Below are 23,829 nucleotides of genomic sequence, written 5' to 3'. Positions count from 1 at the left end.
CCAGTGAGGCTAGAGCAAAGTGAACAGGAGGGAAAAGGGACCATGAGGACTGGGGAAAGACTGCAGAGGCCAGATCACACAAAGCTCTGACAGGGTAGAGTGAAGAGACCAAGTCAGGAGGCTAATCTAAAAACTAGACTAGAATGGTCACAATAAAAGGCAGTTAGAACGGTCAAATTCGACATGTATTTAGAAGGTAGAATAAGACCAAAAAAGAGACTTCAACATAGATAAGTAAGCTACTTAAACACAAAATTCCTTTGTCATTATACAGTCTCAAGCATTTTAAAGAATAAAGCAGATACTGAGGACAACTTACTTTACTGGCCAATGTATTTACTTCCCGTTCGGCTTTATGCAATTTACTAGTTAACGCAGTGTTTTGTTCATTGCTTGATTGTAGCTCTTTTTCCAAGCGTTCAGCCTGTAGTTTAGCTGACTGTTTTTCAGCCTTTTATTAAAACAAAATATTTTAAAATTTGCTAATTTTTCACAATTATATAAAAATAAGCACTAATTAAATAAATAATCATACTACCTCCAATTATCCAAAACCTCAACATTAACATATACAAAGTAACAAGTTTTATCAAAGCAATTAGAAGAATTTAAATGAAAGATCTGTTCCAGGAAATATGCAAGAAAGTTACCTAGACAACTTACTTTTCAACAGCCCCCACACCAAGCTAAAACCCATATACTTCTCTCAGAGAATGCGTACCTAAACACACATTTGATACCTATTTACTATTATTGTGAACATAATTCAAATAAGCATTCTGTGGGATTATAAGTACATAGAAGATATGAAAAAATGTATTACCAGGTAGACAGGAGGGCTCATTTGTGGTATTCTCCAAAGAAGACATACAGATGGCTAACAAACACATGAAAAGATGCTCAACATCACTCATTATCAGAGAAATGCAAATCAAAACCACTATGAGGTACCATTTCACACCAGTCAGAATGGCTGCGATCCAAAAGTCTACAAGCAATAAATGCTGGAGAGGGTGTGGAGAAAAGGGAACCCTCTTACACTGTTGGTGGGAATGCAAACTAGTACAGCCACTATGGAGAACAGTGTGGAGATTCCTTAAAAAACTGGAAATAGAACTGCCTTATGATCCAGCAATCCCACTGCTGGGCATACACACTGAGGAAACCAGAAGGGAAAGAGACACGTGTACCCCAATGTTCATCGCAGCACTGTTTATAATAGCCAGGACATGGAAGCAACCTAGATGTCCATCAGCAGATGAATGGATAAGAAAGCTGTGGTACATATACACAATGGAGTATTACTCAGCCATTAAAAATAATACATTTGAATCAGTTCTAATGAGATGGATGAAACTGGAACCTATTATACAGAGTGAAGTAAGCCAGAAAGAAAAACACCAATACAGTATACTAACGCATATATATGGAATTTAAAAAGATGGTAACAATAACCCTGTGTACGAGACACCAAAAGAGACACTGATGTTTAGAACAGTCTTATGGACTCTGTGGGAGAGGGAGAGGGTGGGGAGATTTGGGAGAATAGCATTGAAACATGTATAATATCATGTATGAAACGAGTCGCCAGTCCAGGTTCAATGCACGGTACTGGATGCTTGGGGCTGGTGCACTGGGACGACCCAGAGGGAGGTAGGGAGGGAGGAGGAGGAGGGTTCAGGATGGGGAACGAGGTATACCTGTGGCGGATTCATTTCGATATTTGGCAAAACTAATACAATATTGTAAAGTTTAAAAATAAAATAAAAAAAAAGTGAGAACTGAAAACCTAAAATCAATGGAGATTAAGGGGAAAAAAAAAAAAAAACCAAGAGATGAAAATTTTAAAATCCTCACTAATCTGGAGCTTAGTTCCTGACCTCATCACATAATAAAAATTCTTAATGAAGTTGTCAAGAAAATTCCTGGATGGTAATATTCATAGTACTCTTTAATTAGAAAGGGAAAAATAAATACTTTTTAAAAATATTTCTATTCAAAATAGCTAACATGAAAACATTTTGCAATTAAAGGATAAGCTTCAGTTCTATAACATCTCATTTCCTATATATCTTAAATATAAGGAGTACATTAAAAATAACTCAAAAACTTATTTTCCTCACATATAAAATGATACTCTCCAGGCACAATGAGAGCCAAAAAAAACAAAAAACCAAAAACCCAACAGAGAAAGGCATGCTACTACCATTTACTTATTTTCATCTGACAAATAATAAAAACATAGGCTTTTTTGAAAACATCACAAATAAACTTCCCACCCTGTGTCATCATTCAACTTGTCCTAAAAATAATCACTAAACAACCTCAACACAAAGTTTCACACAGAGATCACATACCACACTCAAATCACAGTCATCCCACTTACTCTGTCACTGAGGAGATACGTTAAGGATGGAAGGATAGCAACATAAACACTTCATTCTGAACTGCCTCGTGTCCAAGGTCCAATGATACTGTCCAATGACAACTTTAGTTCAGGAATCCGCTAAATACTGCCAGGAGCTTCATCCGGAAAACAAAAAGGTGACTTCTACTCTTCAAAACATACTACTATACTTCTTTTACCAGCTGGCAGCCTGGAAAAAACTCGCTACTTCGGATTTGGATATCGGATTTTAAATAAAAACTACATGCACACTAATTTCCCTCCAGTTCAAATCACTTCACAACTATTTTGAAACATTCTGAAAACAAAACATTTCAGATTGCTCAAAATAAATAAATTTTTAAAAACTATGAAACTAGTATATTGGCTTCATGTAAGACACTAAGCATTATCTAAATAAAATGATAAAGGGGTCCAGAATTTGCCACTGTGACATAAAAATTACTTTGAGCTGAAGTCTTCTGAGAATCAGAAGACACAGGAAAAACTTTTTCCTTGAACTCCTCTTATCTGTCTAAAAGCAGAGCCTCTAAAAAGAACTTAAGTGTTAGAATTCCCTTCCCCAAGGGTTTCATAACTAGGGAAGATCAATTTCTATCACAGGAGACACCACCACCAGGATAAGAAATCATCTACACAAACATCATCACAAAATTGTCACATCTCCCATTTGTTTTCCTAAGGGCCCATTTATCTTTCCTAAAAGTCATTTGTTTTCCTATAATTGTCCTTTCTCCCCATCTCTTTTCCTCATTAAATGGTGGTGCTGCTGCTGCTAAGTCGCGTCAGTTGCATCCGACTCTGTGCGACCCCATAGACGGCAGCCCACCAGGCTCCTCCATCCATGGGATTTTCCAGGCAAGAGTACTGCAGTGGCTTGCCATTGCCTTCTCCATAAAATGGTGTATAAGCCCCAAATTACAATTGTCTCTGAGTCACATTTTTCTGTGAACTTCTGTTTATACACATGAATAAACATCTGTCTTTTCTCTTGCTAATCTGTCTGTTGTCAGTTTAACTCACAATCCTCAAACACTGAACCTAAGAGGATAAAGTAAAAGTTTTTCCTTTCCAACAATGGAAACCAAGAACGTCATAGGAGAATACCTAAGAGTACCAATGTAGCTCTGACAGCTCTTTTCTTTCCCTAATGAACTTAGGAATACTTCAGTAAAGGCTTTATATGCATTAGCAGCCAAGCTGAATTTTGTTACTCTGGCATGAAGCTGTCATAAGACATAAACGCAGTATTTCTGTTGAAACAGGATTTATGATTTTAAGATCTTAAATCACAGCGTAAGGGAATAACTAGAAAGAAATTGCTCTTTCTGGTTTGAGATGATTTTAGTCTTCAGAAACTCAATTTTTTAAAAAAATTTTTGAATATTCTACTCTGTGGCATTATAAGAGTTAAAACAGTTCAGCTAGGTGACATGACTCCCAAAGAATAAACAATCCCTTTGTAAATGTGGTAGCATAGCTATTGCTTCAATCAAGAGCTTTCTTCTTTACAGAAAGTATATCTACTCTTGGGATTCCACAAATGCGTCAGCATTAAAGTGGTGAGCACATATTTATGCTCTAAAAATCAAAGGTCTGTCAACTGCACTTCAAATAGAGAAAGAAAAAGGATGCCATAGTCTACCGGGAAGCAATTAAAATCTTACCTCCAGGGATCTGACTGTAGCCTGCATCTCAGCCAACTGCCGCACCTGAATTCTTTGGACATTTTCTGCCTGAGCACTAGAATTCTCTTTTTCAGCTCTTAATTCTGCTATTTCAGCTTCTAAACTTTTTAATTTCTGATGCAAATGGGCTTTTGCTCGAACAAGTTGCTCCATTCGGTTGCTCTCTCTTGTGGGATCAACACTGTGCAATTGGTTAAGGAGTTCTTTATCTTCCTCCAATCTTGCAATCTAATAATAATTTGAAAGAAAACATACAACCTTAAATTATCAAATTTTCAGTCATAAACATGCTTTACAAGTCAGCAAATTAAAATTTGAAATTGCACAATATGAAACAAAAAAGTTCAGGTGGTGAATGAAAAAGGAAAGGAAAAAAAAAATCCTAAAATGTCACGTTCTTCATCCTGTACTTGGCATGACTGAAATGTGAGGGCAAGGATCCTGTCCTATTTTTCTCCCTCCATCTCCTCATGGTGTTTGGCACAGGGCTTCATCAGATGCTGGCTAAAGTTCAAAATTAAAAATAATACTACAGAATAATGTAAAATATGTCAAGTATTTTTAAAATTCATCAGAACATTATAGGGACTTATGCAAGATCAATATGCTCATTACTCCTAAGCTTTTCCTCATCTGACAGTAATTCTTTGGCTATATCTACACTAATAAAATCATCTAGTCCAAAGCAACTTAATTTATTAAAAAAAGCTGCTTGTCCATATTACTAACTACAAATGTGACTGATGAGAGTTTTAATGATAGCTGAGAGTTTATTAAAGCCCCAGTTGTAGTGATGGCCTAGTTCTTAATTCTCAGATGCAAGAAAGAACTGAAAATCACTACCCCAGGGTAATGACAAATCACCAGGGAACTTGTTGAACAGAAAGACCAATGGTTTTATTCATGCCAACCATTGCGACTGGATCCCAAGCACCTCAGCATCAGGAGATTTCAAGCTGCTTCTTAACCTCTAAGGCACTTCAGAGGTCTCTCATCTCCAGGAATGAGGGTCCAAGTAATCAGAGTAAAACTCATTCTTTCCCTTCGCTGATCTCTCCAACTCCCTATCCCCTACTAACAAAACTTTGTTGTTAACCATACCAGCTCCTCTTTTTATATATGGGGTTTCTTTAGATAATTTAACTCAAAAAAAAATTCAGTTATTTAAAAAAGAGAGAGAGAAAGAAAGTTAAAAACGACAGCTATAAACACCACCAGGGGTTGTTTTAGCCAGGATGAGCTTAGAAGGCTCACTTTAAGCCAAAAGGACTTAAAGTAATGCTCTGCAGCCTGGGCCAAAAAGGCCCAAGAGACAACTGATTGCTCACATCGCTATAAATGAATCTAAGAAGTGCGATCAAGAAGCAACAGTTAGAACCTAACATGGAACAATGGCTGCTGCTGCTGCTGCTAAATCCCTCAGTCATGTCCGACTCTGTGTGACCCCACAGACGGCAGCCCACCAGGCTCCCCCGTCCCTGGGATTCTCCAGGCAAGAACACTGGAGTGGGTTGCCATTTCCTTCTCCAATGCATGCATGCATGCTAAGTCACTTGAGTCATGTACAACTCTGTCCGACCCCATAGACAGCAGCCCACCAGGCTCCTCTGTCCACAGGATTCTCCAGGCAAGAATACTGGAATGGGTTGCCATTTCCTTCTCCGTGGAACAATGGACTGGTTCCAAATTGGGAAAGGAATATATCAAGGCTGTATATTGTCACCCTGCTTATATGCAGAGTACATCATGAGAAATGCCCAGCTGGATAAAGCTCAAGCTGGAATCAAGATAGCTGGGAGAAATATCAATAACCTCAGATATGCAGATGACACCACCCTTATGGAAGAAAGAGAAGAGGAACTAAAGAGGCTTTTGATGAGGGTGAACAAGGAGAGTGAAAAAGCTGGTTTAAAAATCAACATTTGAAAAACGAAGATTGTGGCATCCAGTCCCCTCACTTTTGTCTATTATAATGTAGTTCAGAGTAATCTGAGAAGGGTGTAAGTTAGAGAATTTGGAATATTTTAAATAAAGGAAACACCTGGACCTAAAGCAGCGCTTCAGATAGAACTTTAGAACCCACCAGAACAAAAGTGTTCTGAGAGATTTCATGATGTCTACCAACGTGATTATGTACATGTCAGCGTAAGGACCCAAACAAGGAGGGCATGATCAGTTCTCCTGCTACCAGTGCTATAAGGAAAACAGCATGTGGTAACAGAGACCCAGAAAAGTTCTCCTTTTTGTCATAGAACTTTGGCTTCTCATGATCCCTACATAATCCAAGGTAGAGTACAGCCAGTTTGGGACACATGATGGAATAGCCTCAGAGAGCTGTCATTATGTATTCTATCAGTTTTTCATATGGTACAATGTTCACTGCCCTCTCTCAAGATCTTAATACTTCTTCACTGGATTACTCTTTCACTCATTCAGCCTACATTACAATCACCTGAACCTAAAACTCTCTGTACTGCCCTTCATTACTATTTGCAGAATAATATAAAATCAGAGTCCTAATAAAATGAAAACACAGTAGTACCACTTCCAAATAAGAATGCATGCAACTTCAGAATTTCATTTGTATAAAACCCCAGACTTAATATGTGCTTACAGTCAAATGCACTAAGAAATTACGGCGTATCTTTTTTCATAAGATATCTTCTTCATGTAATTTTTAAAATTTAAAATATCACAAGGAAAATGTGAATTCCTAGCATGCTCCTCAGGAAAACACTAATAACAAAATTTTCCTCAAGTATTACCATATGAATCAAAACTTCTTTCATCTGTAGAAGTGAAAATGTACAACTATTGTGTGAGTCCTTAATTAATGCAAGAAAATCCAATTATTTTTAATACACCAAGATAATGTATTTTATACCAGTTAAAATTGTAAAATTGATAGATGGCAAGGGTAGGCCTTACTTTGAAGTTTTACTGCTGTTTTGCGATCCACATCATCTCACTAGTTTTTACTTTAATTGTATAGAGAAACTGGAGTGTAAAGATAAGTGATGGAATGAAAGCAGACACCAATTATCCACTAATTAATACTGCTCCTGCATAATCAACTGGGAAGTAGAAAGGAGAGAACTTCGGCCTTATTAGAAAGTTTTACTTTTCCAGACTTTACTAATCATGGCATACAGCTAGCCATTTATCTCCAGATTTCTAAGAACGTCATAAGACATTCCAATTAGAAAATTAATGATGCCACTGGCATCTTAAAATTTTTAATGATTATCATTTGGCCTTTCATGGATGAAAAATAGAATAGCCATCAGATTTCAGATGCACGTTTCATTCTTTAAAAAAAAAAAAAAAGATAAAACTAAGAGAGCACAAATAATCATTACCAGATAAACATCAACCAACATTAGATTTTAAAAGCAAAGTATAAAATAAGGCACCATTATCTTTAATCTCAGTAGTTACTCTTCAACATACTAAATCTACATTTTAAATTTGAAATTTTTATCATTCCTTTTCCCAGAGGAAAAATTTTATATGTAGTTCCCTTAAATCTATCATTATTATAGATTCAAAATCTTATATAATAGAAATCAACTCATTTCTCTACAACATTACAGTGGTAGATGGCCCCTAATTAACATGGCAACCTCGAATCATTAGTAATTTCAAATTTAAAACTCTGGGCTGGGAGCTGGGGTACCAGAGTTCACTTAACTTGGCTAATGAGTTTCTGTGAAACTCTGGGCAAGTCCCTTATCTTGTGCTTCAGTGTTTCCATTTAAAATGGACAAAATAAGACACTCCTGCCCCATTTCACTGACCATAATAGAAGTGAGATCAAATGTTTAAAAAAAAAAAAAAGGCCATAAATAATTTTTTAATGAAAAAGACTTATAATTATTTTTAGTTTTTTCAGTACCAAATTCTTAATGGACTCAAATGATCTGAGGTTCATTCAACTTCTTACATTTCAAATAATCATGGAGCAATTTACTCACTGATAAAAAGAAATCAGTTTGATCTAACTAGTAAATGTTAAAGGAAGGAGAGTATATTTTAGCTCTTTATTCCAATTAAAGACAATGCAATAAACATATGATGAAGATGTGTTTGTACACAGAACACTCCCCATAACTACAGACAGCATTTTTTTTTTTTTATAAATTCAACTAGCATTAGATTTCTTATTTGAATCAAAGTGTGTTAGTTGCTCAGTTGTGTCCTGCTCTTTGTGACCCCACGGACTGTAGCCTGCCAGGCTCCTCTGTCCATGGAATTCTCCAGGCAAGACTACTGGTGTGGGTTGTCATTTCCTTCTCCAGGGGATCTTCCCTACGCAGGGTTTGAACCTGGGTCTCCTGCATTGCAGGCCAGTTCTTTCCCATCTGAGCCAGCAGGGAACATAGCAATAACATAGCATAACAGAAAACTGTTATTTATCTTTCCATCCTGAAAAATCACCTAAAAATAACATGAGGAATAAGAAACACAAATTTCATTTTTGGAAAATTTAGGAGACAAACCACAAAATGAGCACAGAGGCCGCCTAATTCAACAGACACAGAATACGGCTGTAGACTACAGGCATTGTTACGGTTGTAGATGTCAGGAAGAACACAGTGATGGTGAGGGGCACAATGTTCAGGGTGATGGGCACTCCCTAAGGTATAAACTCCTTAATTTTTATCAGTGGAAATAAGGCACACGGGCTGACAGCCAGAGCTCTCCTGAATTTGATTTGATTTTAATAAGTAGAGGGGGATCTAGCAGTATCTAGTATCTAACCAAGCAATCATACAGATAAACTGTATTTGCAAAGAGAAGTCTGTCTCTGTGGCTATGCATCTTCATTAACTGGGGCAAAAGGAAAGAGGGAAAGAAGAAAAATTAACATCAAAAAAGAACATTCACAAGAAAAATGCTGCTATAGAGCAGATGAAAATGACAAATATTAGCCATATAATTATTAGCCAATAAAACAATTATGCAATCAGCTCTAAGTTGGGATTCACAAAAAATATATAATCATAAAATTTTATTCATTAGTAGCATAATGACTAAACCAGTAATAATCAGTCACTCACCTCTGATTTGTGTTTTATTTTTTCTTCTTCTAAAATACGTGCAAATTCTTCTTTCTGGTGTTCAAATTCTGATTTGAGAAATGTATGTTCATAGCGAAGCTTATTATATTCAGCTCTATACTTTTCCACTTCCTAAATTTAAAAAGATTGTAATTTATCACAAATTTAAAAATGAAATTTATAGTTACTTCAAAAATCACTTTTGCAAAAAATTTAAACTGTTTTATACTGAAAGCCATTCTAAAAGTAAAAAATAAGCTTAACAGAAGTATAAACAAAATTTGGAAAAGTCCTCATGACAAGAATGCTACAAACAGAATTAGCACACTCCTGAAAAGGTATTAATAAAGCAAATTATCATTAATCTCATTTCCTCATTGATTCTAATAGAAATGTGTAGCATGTCAGAAGTTTTGACTTCTTGGCTTAATAAAATAATATTTAAGAATGTAGCACACCTTTCAAAATAGATTTTAAAAATTAATTCTATGAGAGAGTAGCACTGAAATATTTACACTACCATGTGCAAAATAGCTACTTAGTGCGAAGCTGCTATACACCACAGGGAGCTCAGCTCAGTGCTCTGTGATAACCTAAAGAGGTGGAATGGGGGTGGGGGTGGAAGGGAGGCTCAAAAAGGAGGGTATATACATAGAGTTGATTCACACTGCAGTACAGTCAATATTGTTAAGCAATTACATTCAAATTTTAAAAAATAATAATAATAACTAATTCTATAACATAAAATACCATCTTAAAAGTCAGAAAGGATGAATTCTAAGTATATAAATGGTTATCTGAATGCTTAGCATAATAACCTAAGGTTCAATCAAACATTATAATGAAAGTCCAAGTCAACACACCAGTCTGAAGTATAACTTCAACCCTCCTGACTAACCAACAACACATGCAATACCTATGATCCAATTCTGCTCCCTAACACTAAGAAGTTGATAGCATTCTGAATCTCAATAAAAACTTAGGCAAAAGAGCAAGAAGAAGGAGACACTATTTGAACGTGTATCAAGAAATTAATAAGGAATTAATAAGGAAAGCATGCCTCCTAAAATACTCAGCTCACTGTAAATCTTCAGTTGAAAGATTTCTAAGCCAGTTTATTGACCAAGAAAATGGGTTTCATGATTTTATTATGAACATATTTTGGTTAAAAAAAAAAATCCTTTCACTTAACTTGATCATCTAACTCAGGTTTAAGTGATTTTGTTATATCCCAAAATTAAATCTACTCAGTTCAGTTCAGTCTCTCAGTTGTATCCGACTCTTTGCAACCCCATGGACTGCAGCACGAAAGGCGTCCCTGTCCATCACCAACTCCCAGAGTTTACTCAAACTCATGTCCATTGAGTCAGTGATGCCATCCAACCACCTCATCCTCTGTCGGCACCTTCTCCTCCTGCCTTCAATCTTTCCCAGCATTAGGGTCTTTTCATATGAGTCAGTTCTTTGTATCAGGTGTCCAAAGTATAGGGAGTTTCAGTTTCAACATCAGTCCCTCCAATGAATATTCAGGACTGATTTCCTTTAGGATGGACTGGTTGGATCTCCTTGCAGTCCAAGAGACTCTCAAGAATCTTCTCCAACACCACAGTTCAAAAGCATCAGTTCTTTGGCACTCTTTCTTTATAGTCCAACTATCATATCCATACGTAACTATTGGAAAAACCATAGCCTCAACTAGATGGACCTCTGTTGGCAAAGTAATGTCTCTGCTTTTTAATATGCTGTCTAGGTTGGTCATAACTTTTCTTCCAAGGAGTAAGCGTCTTTTAATCTCATGGCTGCAGTCACCATTTGCAGTGATTTTGGAGCCCCCAAAATAGTTTACTACCACTGAACTGTAATGCTTTGGTTACCAACAAGGATGATATCCAAAAAAAGACTTTATCAAGCCAGAAAATCATTAGGAAAAGAGGATTCCACAACTATTTTGTTCAATGGCAACAGCACTAGACTACAACTTTCCAAAAGGGTCCATTGTGAAGGGGACAATATTCATTTGCATGTAAAAGGTTCAGTATATTTATTAAATAATGCAATATATAAAATGTCGAGCATAGTACCTAATATAGTCAGTATTTTTCATCTTTTCCTGTTCCTTTACCAAACAATTAGTCAAATTATACTAACATTGCATATGAGGAGACATCTCAATTTGAAGAAAAACTAATAAATTTTCAGTTTTCTGAGGTTGCTTGAATTTCATTCTTTCATTCAACAAATATTAATTGAGCACCTGCTGTATGCTAAGAGTTTCAGGAATTCGGACTATAACAGTCAACCAAAACAAATAAAGGTTCCTCTTCTCATGCAACTTACATTCTAGCAGTTGTAAAGAGAAAAAATTTAAAACAAATAAATATATAGCATATTTAGAAGATTATAAATATTAGAGAAAAATTAAAAGTAGAGCAGGGTAAATGGGCATCCAAAAATCTAAAGAGTGATAGGAAAGGCAGGCTGCAATATTAAATGGAGGCAGTAGGTCAAAGTAGGCCTCACTGGGAAGGTGATATTTCAGCTGCCTTGAAGATGAGAAAGTTAACCAAGAGACATACGGCAGGAGTAACAGCTACGGCAAACTCTCGAACTGCACCACTTCTAGAGTAACAAAGAAACACCAACAAGGTTAATGTGGAGGGAGGAACAGGATCTTATCCTGTGGAGTCTTGAAGGGCACTATAAGGACTGTGAGTAAGAATGGAAGCCACTGCAGGGCTTTTGAGTAGGAAAATGATGCTTTTCTCATCAAGCGTTTCACAGTCTAATGAAAATATAAATACAAATTACTTACTTCATCTAGATTCTTAAAACGTTCTCTCATTGGAGTTTCCAGCTCTTGTTGTATTTGGGCTCGTAACAATTCCAACTTTTGTGGAGTTAATACCTAATACATAGAGAAATAAAAACAATTCTAAATACAAAATCACAAATATTAAATTCGGGAATTAGACAAATTTTGAAGCCTCTCTCCTAATCCTAACAGTGAAATTCAACTAACAGAAATGCTGCAATATACTTAACTTCACAGTAATCATTATATAAGCAGAACCATCACTTGAAACAACAAAACTCAATTTCAAGCTCTCAGAGATTAACAGACTAACACACAGAGTCAAACTTCATAAAGATTACACAAATTTACCAGGAAGTATGTCTCTCCCCATAATTAGTTCAAAATCTCAAGTGAAAAATAATTTACACATATAAATACCTAAAAACAGGCAATACAGGTTTACCAGACAAGTAAAGATGAACAAAAAAGATATTTAGTATAGAAAAAATGGCACATCAAAGGAATGGGAAAACTAAACCTTAGGTAGAACACAAAACCAAAGAATGGATAAAATATTAACAAAATCCCATTAAATGAGGTAAAGACAATCACTGATTATTATTGCTACTATTCGGAAAAACTATGTTGGCAGCTAAGATTATCATGTTGGATACAGTGGCCAAATCTTTTTCAAGAGCAAGCAAAATAAATTATAATAATCTGGTATACCACAGGACATCCTGCAGACTTATTTTCAATCAGATAAAGCTGACATTTACTGTTTCAGCAAAATTAATTTAGGCTCCTCCCTTTTATACTCTTACAGAACTCATATTTCAGTAAGTAAGTATATATGCAAACTTCTTAAAAGAGCACGGTCTTTAGTCACCATGTGCTCCTGAAAACTACTGCCCAGTGCACAGGAAACAATTATTTCTTGAATGGATTAATGAATATCGGTGGTGAAAAAAAACAAAACCTAGTTTGTATTTACATTAATCTCTGAAAACTAAGACTAATGTTCACTGATTTATTCATCAATACTCCAAATATTTCAAAAACTTTACTGAATGAATCCCTACTACATATAAAGCATCATATAACACACTATAATCCACATAACATACTGTTTTAAAATTCCTTAACAAGCATTAATTTTAATTGCCACAACAATCCAGGATATATTGAGTAGCTACATTATCATATCCCTTTTTATCAAAACACACAGAGTCAAACTTCATAAAGATTACAAAAACTCCAGAAAGTATATCTCTCCCCCCAAAAAGCTCAAATCTCAAGGGAAAAATAATTTATACATACAAATACCTAAAAATAGGCAATATAGTTTTAATGGACAGGTAAAGACAAATGAAAAACATATTTAGTATAGAAAGAATAGCATATCAAAGGAATGGGAAAACTAAAACTTAGGCAGAACACAAAATCAAAGAATGGATAAAATATTAGATTCCCTGGGGAGAAAAATGATCCTCAAAGGTGGCCTAAAGGCATTTTAGGTAGAACCACACTAAGCACTACAGGAAATTCAGAATCCTGGGACCCTGCGTCAATACTGGTAGTAATCTCCAGACTCTGTAAGAACCAAGACCATGCTGAAACGTTTTGTTAAACACCGCCCAGGTGAGGTGCATCCCGGCTGGAAACAAAAGGGAAAGGGTAGCCACAGAGTAGAAGATTCCTGAATACCAAGTTCATACTCTTATAACTTAGTATTTATTTAAAATTTTTTCTTTTTACTTAAAATGAATAAACATAATTACATAAATAAAAGAATTCAAACAAAATAGGAAAAATCTGTATTTTTCTCACTTCAGTCATCTAGCTTCCCTCTTAGAAAGCAACCAGTGTCAGTAACTTCCGTAGGCTTCTTCAGGCAGTCTATAGATGCATAAGCACATGTACTACTTTGCACCTTCTTTATTCATTGAAGGTTTTTGAGCTTAAGATTGGCATCACCATATGTACGTTTTAGGAAGAAGCAACATGGATCAAAAGTGCTGGTAGGAGAAAACTGGTGGCTATAGGAAGGAGAAGCAGTGAATGGGGCTAGAGAAACCAAAGAGAAAGTTCCTGTTACAATATGGTTTATGATGTCAAAAGACTAATTGAGTCCAAAGTGCAAGGGAATTGTTTCAGTTAGTTCAGTCACTCAGTCGTGTCAGACTCTATGTGACCCAATGGACTGCAGCATGCCAGGCCTCCCTGTTCATCATCAAATCCAGGAGTTTGCTCAAACTCATCCACTGAATCGGTGATGCCATCCAATCAACTTATCCTCTGTTGTCCCCTTCTCCTCCTGCCTTCAACCTTTCCCAGCATCAAGGACTTTTCCAATGAGTCAGTTCTTTGCATCAGGTGGCCAAAGTATTGGAGTTTCAGCTTCAGCATAAGTCTTTCCAATGAATATTCAGGACTGATTTCCTTTAGGATGGACTGGTTGGACCTCCTTGAAATCCAAGTGACTCTCAAGAGTGTTCTCCAACACCAGAGTTCAAAAGCATCAATTCTTTGGCGCTCAGCTTTCTTTATAGTCCAACTCTCATACCCATACATGACTACTGGAAAAACCACAGTTTTGACTAGATGGACCTTTGTTGTCAAAGTGATGTCTCTGCTTTATAATATGCTGCTCAAGTTGGTCATAACTTTTCTTCCAAGGAGCAAGCACCTTTTTAAATTTCATGGCTGCAGTCACCATCTGCAGTGATTGTGGAGCCCCAGAAAATAAAGTTTCTCACTGTGTCCGCATCTACTTGCCATGAAGTGATGGAACCAGATGCCACGATCTTCGTTTTCTGAATTTTGAGTTTTAAGGCAACTCTTTCACTCTTCCTCTTTCACTTTCATCAAGAGGCTCTTTAGTTCTTCTTTGCTTTCTGCCATAAGGGTAGTGTCATTTGCATATCTGAGATAACTGATATTTCTCCCAGAAATCTTGATTCCAGCTTGTGCTTCATCCAGTCCAGTGTTTCTCATGATATACTCTGCATACAAGTTAAATAAGCAGGGCCACAATATACAGCCTTGACTCCTTTCACGATTTGGAACCAGTCTGTTATTCCATGTCCACTTCTAACTGTTGCTTCTTGACCTGCATACAGATTTCACAAGAGGCAGGTCAGGTGGTCTGGTATTCCCAACTCTTGAAGAATTTTCCACAGTTTATTGTGATCCACACAGTCAAAGGCTTTGGCATAGTCAATAAAGCAGAAGTAGATGTTTTTCTGGAACTCTCTTGCTCTCAATGATCCAATGGATGCTGGCAATCTGATCTCTGGTTCCTCTGCCTTTTCTAAATCCAGCTTGAACATCTGAAAGTTCACGGTTCACGTATTGCTGAAGCCTGGCTTGGAGAATTTTGAGCATTACTTAACTAGTGTGTGAGATGAGTGCAGCTGTGCAGTAGTTCGAGCATTCTTTGGCATTGCCTTTCTTTGGGATTGGAATGAAAACTGATCTTTTCCAGTCCTGTGGCCACTCCTGAGTTTTCCAAATTTGCTGCCATATTGAGTGCAGCACTTTCACAGCATCATCTTTTAGCATTTCAAATAGCTCAACTGAAATTCCATCACCTCCACTAGCTTTGTTCACAGTGATGCTTCCTAAGGCCCGCTTCACTTCACATTCCAGGATGTCTGGCTCTAAGTGAGTGATCACACCATCGTGGTGATCTGGCTCATGAAGGTCTTTTTTGTACAGTTCTTCTGTGTATTCTTGCCACCTCTTCTTAATATCTTTTGCTTCTGTTAGATCCATAGCACTTCTGTCCTTTATTGTGGCCATCTTTGCCTAAAATGTTCCCTTGGTATCTCTAATTGTCTTGAGAGATCTCTAATCTTTCCCATTCTTTTGTTTTCTTCTATTTCTTTGCATTGGTCACTGAGGAAGGCTTTCTTCTCTCTCCTTGCTATTCCTTGGGACTCTGCATTCAAATGGATATATCTTTCCTTTTCTCCTTTGCCTTTCGCTTCTTTTCTTTTCACAGCTATTTGTAAGGCCTCCTCAGACAACCATTTTGCCTTTTTGCATTTCTTTTTCTTGGGAATGGTCTTGATCCCTGTCTCCTGTACAGTGTCATGAACCTCCGTCCATAGTTCTCAGGCCCTCTGTCTATCAGATCTAATGCCTTGAATCTATTTGTCACTTCCACTGTATAATAGTAAGGGATCTGATTTAGGTCATACCCAAATGGTCTTTCCCTATGTTCTTCAATTTAAGTCTGAATTTAGCAATAGGGAGTTCCTGATCTGAGCCACAGTCAGCTCCCGGTCTTGTTTTTGCTGACTGTATAGAGCTTCTCCACTTTGGCTGCGAAGAATATAATCAATCTGATTTCGGTATTGACCATCTGGTGATGTCCATGTGTAGAGTCTTCTCTTGTGTTGTTGGAAATTAGCCTTTGCCCTGCTTCATTCTGTACCCCAAGGCCAAATTTGCCTGTTACTCCAGGTATCTCTTGACTTCCTACTTTTACATTCCAGTCCCCTATAATGAAAAGGACATCTTTTTGGGGGTATTAGTTGTAGAATGTCTTGTAGGTCTTCACAGAACCATTCAACTTCAGCTTCTTCAGCATTACTGATCTGGGGCACAGATTTGGATTACTGTGATACTGAATGGTTTGCCTTGGAAACGAACAGAGATCATTCTGTCATTTTTGAGGCTGCATCCAAGTACTGCATTTTGGACTCTTTTGTTGACTATGATGACTACTCCATTTCTTCTAAGGGATTCTTGCCCACAGTCATAGATATAATGGTCATCTGAGTTAAATCCACCCATTCCAGTCCATTTTAGTTCACTGAGTCCTAAAATGTCGACCTTTACTCTTGCCATCTCCTGTTTGACCACTTCCAATTTGCCTTGATTCATGGACCTAACATTCCAGGTTCCTATGCAATATTGCCCTTTACAGGAGTGGAGCTTGCTTCCATCATCAGTCACATCCACAACTGGGTGTTGTTTTTGCCTTGACTCTATCTCTTCATTCTTTCTGGAGTTATTTCTCCACTGATCTCCAGTAGCATATTGGATACCTATTGACCTGGGGGTTCATCTTTCAGTGTCCTATCTTCTTGCCTTTTCAAACTGTTCATGGGGTTCTTAAGGCAAGAATACTGAAGTGGTTTGCCATTCCCTTCTTCAGTGGACCACATTTTGTCAGAACTCCCCACCATGTCCTGTCCGTCTTGGATGGGAGGCCCTAAACAGCATGGCTCAGAGTTTCATTGAGTTAGACAAGGCTGTGGTCCATGTGATCAGATTGGTTAGTTTTCTGTGGTTGTGGTTTTCAGTCTGTCTGCCCTCTGATGGAGAAGGATAAGAGGCTTATGGAAGCTTCCTGATGGGAGAGACTGACTGAGGGGGAAACTGGGTCTTATTCTGATAGGCGGGGCCATGCTCAGTATATCTTTAATCCAATTTTCTATTGATGGGTGGAACTGTGTTCTCTCCCTGTTATTTATCTGGGGCCAAACTATGGTGGAGGTAATGAAGATAATGGCGACCTCCTTCAAAAGGTCCCATGCATGCACTGCTACACTCAGTGCCCCCAACCCTGTAGCAGGCTGCTGCCAACCCACGCCTCTGCCAGAGACTCCTGGACACTCACAGGTAAGTCTGGGTCAGTCTCTTGTGGGGTCACTGCTCCTTTCTCCTGGGTCCTGGTGCACACAAGGTTCTGTTTGTGCCCTCCAAGAGTTTCGCAATCCTGTGTAAGTTCTGGAGGCTCTATGGTGGGGTTAATGGCGACCTCCTTCAAGGGCGCTTATGCCATACCAAGGTCTGCTGCACCCAGAGACCCTGCCCCTGCAGCAGTCCACTGCTGACCTGGACCTCTGCAGGAGACACTGAAACACAGTTCTGTCTCAGTCTCTGTGGAGTCTCTGGGTCCTGGGGTCTGTTTGAGCCCTCTGAACATCTCTGGCAGGTATGAGGTTTGTTTCTAAATGCAATTTCGCCCCTCCTAACATCTTGCTGTCGGAGAAGGCAACGGCAACCCACTCCAGTACTCTTGCCTGGAAAATCCCATGGACGGAGAAGTCTGATAGGCTGCAGTTCATGGGGTCGCGAAGAGTTGGGCACGACTGAGCGACTTCACTTTCGCTTTACACTTTCATGCATTGGAGAAGGAAATGGCAACCCACTCCAGTATTCTTGCCTGGAGAATCCCAGGGACAGAGGAGCCTAGTGGGCTGCCGTCTATAGGGTTGCACAGAGTTGGACACAACTGAAGCGACTTAGCAGCAGAAGCAGCAGCAACATCTTGCTGTACGGCTGGGCAAAAAGGTCATTCAGGTTTTTCTGTAAGCTGTAACAGAAAAACTCAAATGAACTTTTTGGCCAGCCCCATAATTTAAAAAGAATATGTAAATTTTATTTGGATCCTTTTTCAAACAAACCAACGTTAAAAACAACAAGAAAGCAAAACTGTGAGAATATTAGGAATATCTTAAAGAAAACATAACATTAAAAGGTTCTAAGAAATAAGTACTTTTAGGTATGGAAACAGTATTGTGGCTACTCCTCTGAGGAACTGCTCAGGTATATAATAGAGATAATGTACTAACATATCTAGGGTTGAGATGATATGATTAGGTTCAAAATAATTCAGGGGGTTTGAGAGAGAGAGGAAAAATGTTAGAAGATAAGACAATACTGGCTCCGAGAGGGTAATTACAGATGCTTACATCTGTTATTGGTGATGGGTACATGGGGATGCATCATCCCACTCTCTATATTTTTGTAGTTGCTTCAGATTTCTATAATTAAAAGTTAATTAAAACGAAAGTCCTTTCACTTCCAGCAGATGGAATAGAGACCAACTTTACTCCCTTGTCTGAAACAAATAAAAGACTGAACAAAAATCAAACAATGGTTTTCAAGATGCTGGACATGACGAAGCAACAAATATTCCTAAGAGAGAAAACACAGAAGCTGAGCTTTGCTAAAAGCTTCCAGGCTGTGACAAAGGAAGGTCTGAGGGACCCCAACTTAAGGAGACAGAACCAAGACTCCAGGCGGACTAGTGTAGCTAGAGTCAAAGACTGAGTAACAGAGAAGAGGGTAGCAGGGAAAGAAAATGATGGAGCTCTGCAAAATGACCCTCTCGACTCATTCAGTATTGATCAGGACATGCACGTAAGGAAAATACCTAAGGTCAGGAAGAAATTCACCTGAAAGGATTAGAAGAATGAGTACTCAGAGCTCATGTAGAGTTCCCTTTCCCAGAAGCCACACTTAAAACTTCATTTCACAGAGATATGAGTAGAGTACTCAGAAGAGTCTCAGCAGTGAGAAGTAATTAGCACTAAACACTAAACTTCTCTCACCTAACAAATCTTAAGGGCAAGACCCAGAATGACAAAACTGTTTCCAAAGCACTGTGTCCCAAAACAAAGATCAAGAATATTTACCAGAATACAAAAATATCCAGCATTCAACAAAATAAAATTCATAATGTCTAGCAACCAATAAATATTTACCAGGCAAAAAGACCTAAGAATAAATTTTACCAAGGAGGTGAAAAACCTGTACACTGAAAACCGTAAGGCACGGATGAGAAAAACTGAAGATACTAAAAAACGGAAAGATATTTCATGCTCATGGATTGAAATAATAGTTAAAATATGCATACTACCCAATCTACAGATTCAGTGATTACCCAATCTACAGATTCAGTGCAACCCTTACAAAATTCTAATGGCAGATTTCACAGAACTACATTAATTGTTAAGTTTGTATGGAACCATGAAAGACTCTAAATAGCCAAAACAACCTTGAGAAATAAGAACAAAGCCAGAGGTATCATATTCTCTGGTTTCAAACTATACTACAAAGCTACAGTAATTAAAACAGTATGGTACTTGCACAAAAACAGATATGTGAGTCAACGGAACAGAACATAGAGAGCTCAGAAATAAACTCATGTATATATGGATAATTAACTTATAACAAAGGAAGAAAGAAACACAATGGAGAAAGGATAGTCTCTTTAATAAACCATACTGGGAAAACTAGACTGCCACATGCAACAGAATAAAACCAGACCACTATCTTATACCATACACAAATTAACTCAAAATAGTTTAAAGATGTGAATTCAAGACTGGAAACAACATACAAGTGGCCAACAGGTACATATAAGATACTTAACATCACTAATTATCAGGAAAATGCAAGCAAAAACCACAATGAGATATCATCTCATACCTGTAAGTAATGGTGATTATCAAAAGAACAACAAATAATGAGTGTCGGTGAGTATGTGGAGCAGAGACTCTGTTAAACTATTAGTGAGAATGTAAACTCGTGCAGCAATTATGGAAAACAGCAGAGAGGTTTCTTTAAAAAATTAAAAACAATTCCACTTCTGGGTATTTAAAGAAAAAGCACTAATTCAAAAAGGCATATGAACTTTTATGTTCATTGCAACATTATTTACAATAGCCAAAATATGCAAACAACCTAAGTGTCTACTGATAGATATAAGGATAAAAAGAACATGAGATACACACACACACACACACACACACATACACACACACAGAATACTTCTCAGCCATAAAGAATGAAATCCTGCCATTTATAACATGGTTGGACCTTGAGGGTATGATGCTAAGTGAAGTAAGTTAGACAAAGTGAGACAAACACCATATGATTTGATTCATATGTGGAATCGAAACACAAACACATGCACATACCAATGGATAAACAAAACAAAAAACTAACAGAGTCAAAGAACAGATTACTAGTTACCAGAAAAGAAGGGTGTTGGGAGATGGGTGACTTGGATGAAGGGCATCAACTGTATGGTGATGAATGGTAACTAGACTTGTTGGGGGGTAATAACTTTGTAGTACAAACAGATGTTGAACCATAATGCTGTATATGTGGAACTTAAATACAAATAAAAAATATTTTTTAATTTATCAGACATGTAAAGAAGCCTGAAAAAAATACTAGGTTGGTGCAATAGTAATTGTGGTTTGGACCCCAAATTTTAAATCAGTATAACAAGGCACAAACACATCTTTATTAATCAAAATAGGAACCATTACAATCAACATACTTTTGCCAACAAGAAATACATTTATTCCTGCAGCAAAAAAAAAAAATCAGTGCTTCAGGATTCGATGAACTTTTGGAAAGCATTTTCTGTGTCCTGCTGGTTGTGGAAGCATTTTCCCTGCAAAAATTTGTCAAGATGCTCAAAGAAGTGGTAGTCAGTTGGCAAGAGGTCAGGTGAATGTAGTATAGATGAGGCAAGATTTAGTAGCCCAGGTTGTTCAACTTTTAAAGTACTGGTTGTACAACATGTGATTGGGCACTGTCACAGAGAAGAGCTGGGCCCTTTCTGTTGACCAATGCTGGCTGCAGGCACCGCAGTTTTTGGTGCATCTCAACAACTTGCTCAGCATACTTCTCAGATGTAATGGTTTTGCTGTAGTGAATCAGACCAGCAGCAGACCACTAAACAGTGACCATGACCCTTTTATTGGTGCAAGTTTGGCTTTGGAAAGGACTTTAGAGCTTCTTCTCAGTCCAACTGCTGAGCTGGTTGTCACCAACTGTTGTATACAATCCAGTTTTCATTGCACGTCACAATCTGATCAAGAAATAGTTCACTGCTGTGTAGAACAAGAGAAGATGACACTTCAAGACAATTTTTTTGATTTGCGGTCAGCTCATGAGGCATCCACTTACCAAGCTTTTTCACCTTTCCAATCTGCTTCAAATGCCAAACGACCAAAGAATGGTCGACGCTAAGTTCTCAGGCAACTTCTCATGTAGTTGTAAGAGGATCAGCTTGGATGATTCTCTCATCTGGCTGTTGGTCAACTTCCAATGGCCAACCACTACTCTCCTTATTTACAAGAGGCTAATTATCTTTGCAAAACTTCTTGAATCACTGCTTCACTGCAAGTCCATTAGCAGTTCCTGGGCCAAATGTGTTGTTGATGTTGTGAGCTGTCTCCGCTGCTTATGACCCATTTTGAACTTGAATAAGAAAATGACTGGAATTTGTTTTTGTCTAACATTATTTCCATAGTCTAAAATACATATAAACAGCAAGCAATAATTCATTAAAATAAACATTAAGCAAGAAATGCACAATAATGTATAACATAACCACATTTAAGAATGTACTCCAATATCAAACAGCAAATCCAACAATGCAAAACCATGATTACTTTTGCACCAATCTAATAATACCTACAATAGGAAAAGAAAGCCAATCAAAAACAACCCAAAGTGATAGAGATCTTAACATTAGCAAAGACATTAAAATAGTTATTATAACTGAATTCCACATAAAGTTACAATAAAGAATAAACATGTCAAGGAAAACATGAAAAAGATGAAAATTGGACTTCAGGATAAAAACTACAATTTCTGGGATGCAAAATGCACTATGAAATTACTAGCAGATTAGACACTGCAGGAAAAAAGATCAGAGAACTTGAAAGACATGAAAACAGAAACTATCCAAAATGAAAGAGAGAGACAAGAAAGATGAAAGATAAAGACATCAGTAATTATGGGAGAACTTTAAGAGGCCTAAAAGCAGTTCACAAAGGAAATCAAATACGAGGCAGAAAAAAATATTTCAAAAAGCAGTATCCAAAATTTTTCTAAATTTGATGAAAACTATAAACTCACAGACCCAAGAAGCTCAATATACCTTGGTACCAGAAACATGAAGAAATGTCCAATGGGAAGTCAACCAAATTACTGAAAAGCAGCAAAAAAGAAAAACGTTTAAGAGCTGACAAGAAAAAAAGATGTATTAGATAAACAGAACAAAGATAAAAATGACAACAAATGTCTTAGGTGACACTTAAGTGAAAAGACAGAAGAGCAACATGTTAAAGTATTAAGGGAAAAAACTGTCAACCCAGAATTCAAAACTCAACAGAAGTATCTTTAAACATCATTTCTTTTATATATATAAAAGTTGAGGACTTCCCTGGTGGTGCAATGCATACGAATCTGCTTGCCAAGGCAAGGGACACGGGTTCAAGTCCTGTTCCAGGAAGATTCCACATGCCTTGAAGCAACTAAGCCCATGCATTACAAATACTGAGCCTGAGGTCTAGAGCCCACAGGCCACAACTACTGAGCCCTACGTGCCCGTAGCCTGTGCTCCACAACAAGAGAAGCCACAAAAATGAGAAGCCACCACAATGAGAAGTCCAAGCACTGCGACCAAAAGTCAGCCCTGCTCTCTGCAAACAGACAAAGCCTGCACCAAGCAATGAAAAGTCACTGCAGTCAAATAAATAAATAATAAAACCTGAAAAAATTCTCACCAGTATTTCTGCATTATATGAAATTTTTAAGTCCTTAAGATGTCAAAAACAACACCCAGTTGTGCATGTGACTGGTAATGGAAATAAAGTCCAATGCTGTAAAGGGCAATACTGCATAGGAACCTGGAATGTTAGGTCCATGAATCAAGGCAAATTGGAAGTGGTCAAACAGGAGATGGCAAGAGTGAACATCGACATTTTAGGACTCAGTGAACTAAGATGGACTGGAATGGGTGAATTTAACTCAGACGACCATTGTATCTACTACTGTGGGCAAGAATCCCTTAGACGATTTAAATGGAGTAGTCATCATAGTCAACAAAAGAGTCCAAAATGCAGTTCTTGGATGCAATCTCAAAAACAACAGAATGATCTCTGTTCATTTCCAAGGCAAACCATTCAATATCACAGTAATCCAGGTTTATGCCCCGACCAGTAATGCTGAAGAAGCTGAAGTTAAACCATTCTATGAAGACATTCCAGACATTCTACAACTAATACCCAAAAGAAGATATCCTTTTCACTATAGGGGACTAGAATGCAAAAG

The 23,829-nt window shown here is 37.5% G+C and overlaps 1 protein-coding gene across 3 annotated transcripts in view; it reads right to left on the bottom strand.

Annotated features, from left to right (window-relative positions):
• The window catches only part of CEP83 (centrosomal protein 83), a 140,237-nt gene that overhangs the window by 46,957 nt on the left and 69,451 nt on the right, over positions 1 to 23,829 (bottom strand). For 2 of the 3 annotated variants that reach the window (XM_070370914.1, XM_070370913.1), the window contains 5 exons: positions 11,968 to 12,060; positions 9,156 to 9,287; positions 4,075 to 4,323; positions 824 to 877; positions 320 to 451 (listed from right to left, as the gene is read on the bottom strand). In XM_070370914.1, the coding sequence (XP_070227015.1) occupies positions 320 to 451; positions 824 to 877; positions 4,075 to 4,323; positions 9,156 to 9,287; positions 11,968 to 12,060 (660 nt within the window). The remainder of the gene's footprint in view (positions 1 to 319; positions 452 to 823; positions 878 to 4,074; positions 4,324 to 9,155; positions 9,288 to 11,967; positions 12,061 to 23,829) is intronic. The other variant, XM_070370915.1, reaches the window with a different exon arrangement.

This window comes from Bos mutus, chromosome 5, assembly GCF_027580195.1.
Source record: "Bos mutus isolate GX-2022 chromosome 5, NWIPB_WYAK_1.1, whole genome shotgun sequence".
Lineage (NCBI taxonomy): Eukaryota > Metazoa > Chordata > Mammalia > Artiodactyla > Bovidae > Bos > Bos mutus.
Note: the sequence above shows the minus strand (reverse complement) of the source record. Positions and strands in the feature narration are given on the sequence as shown.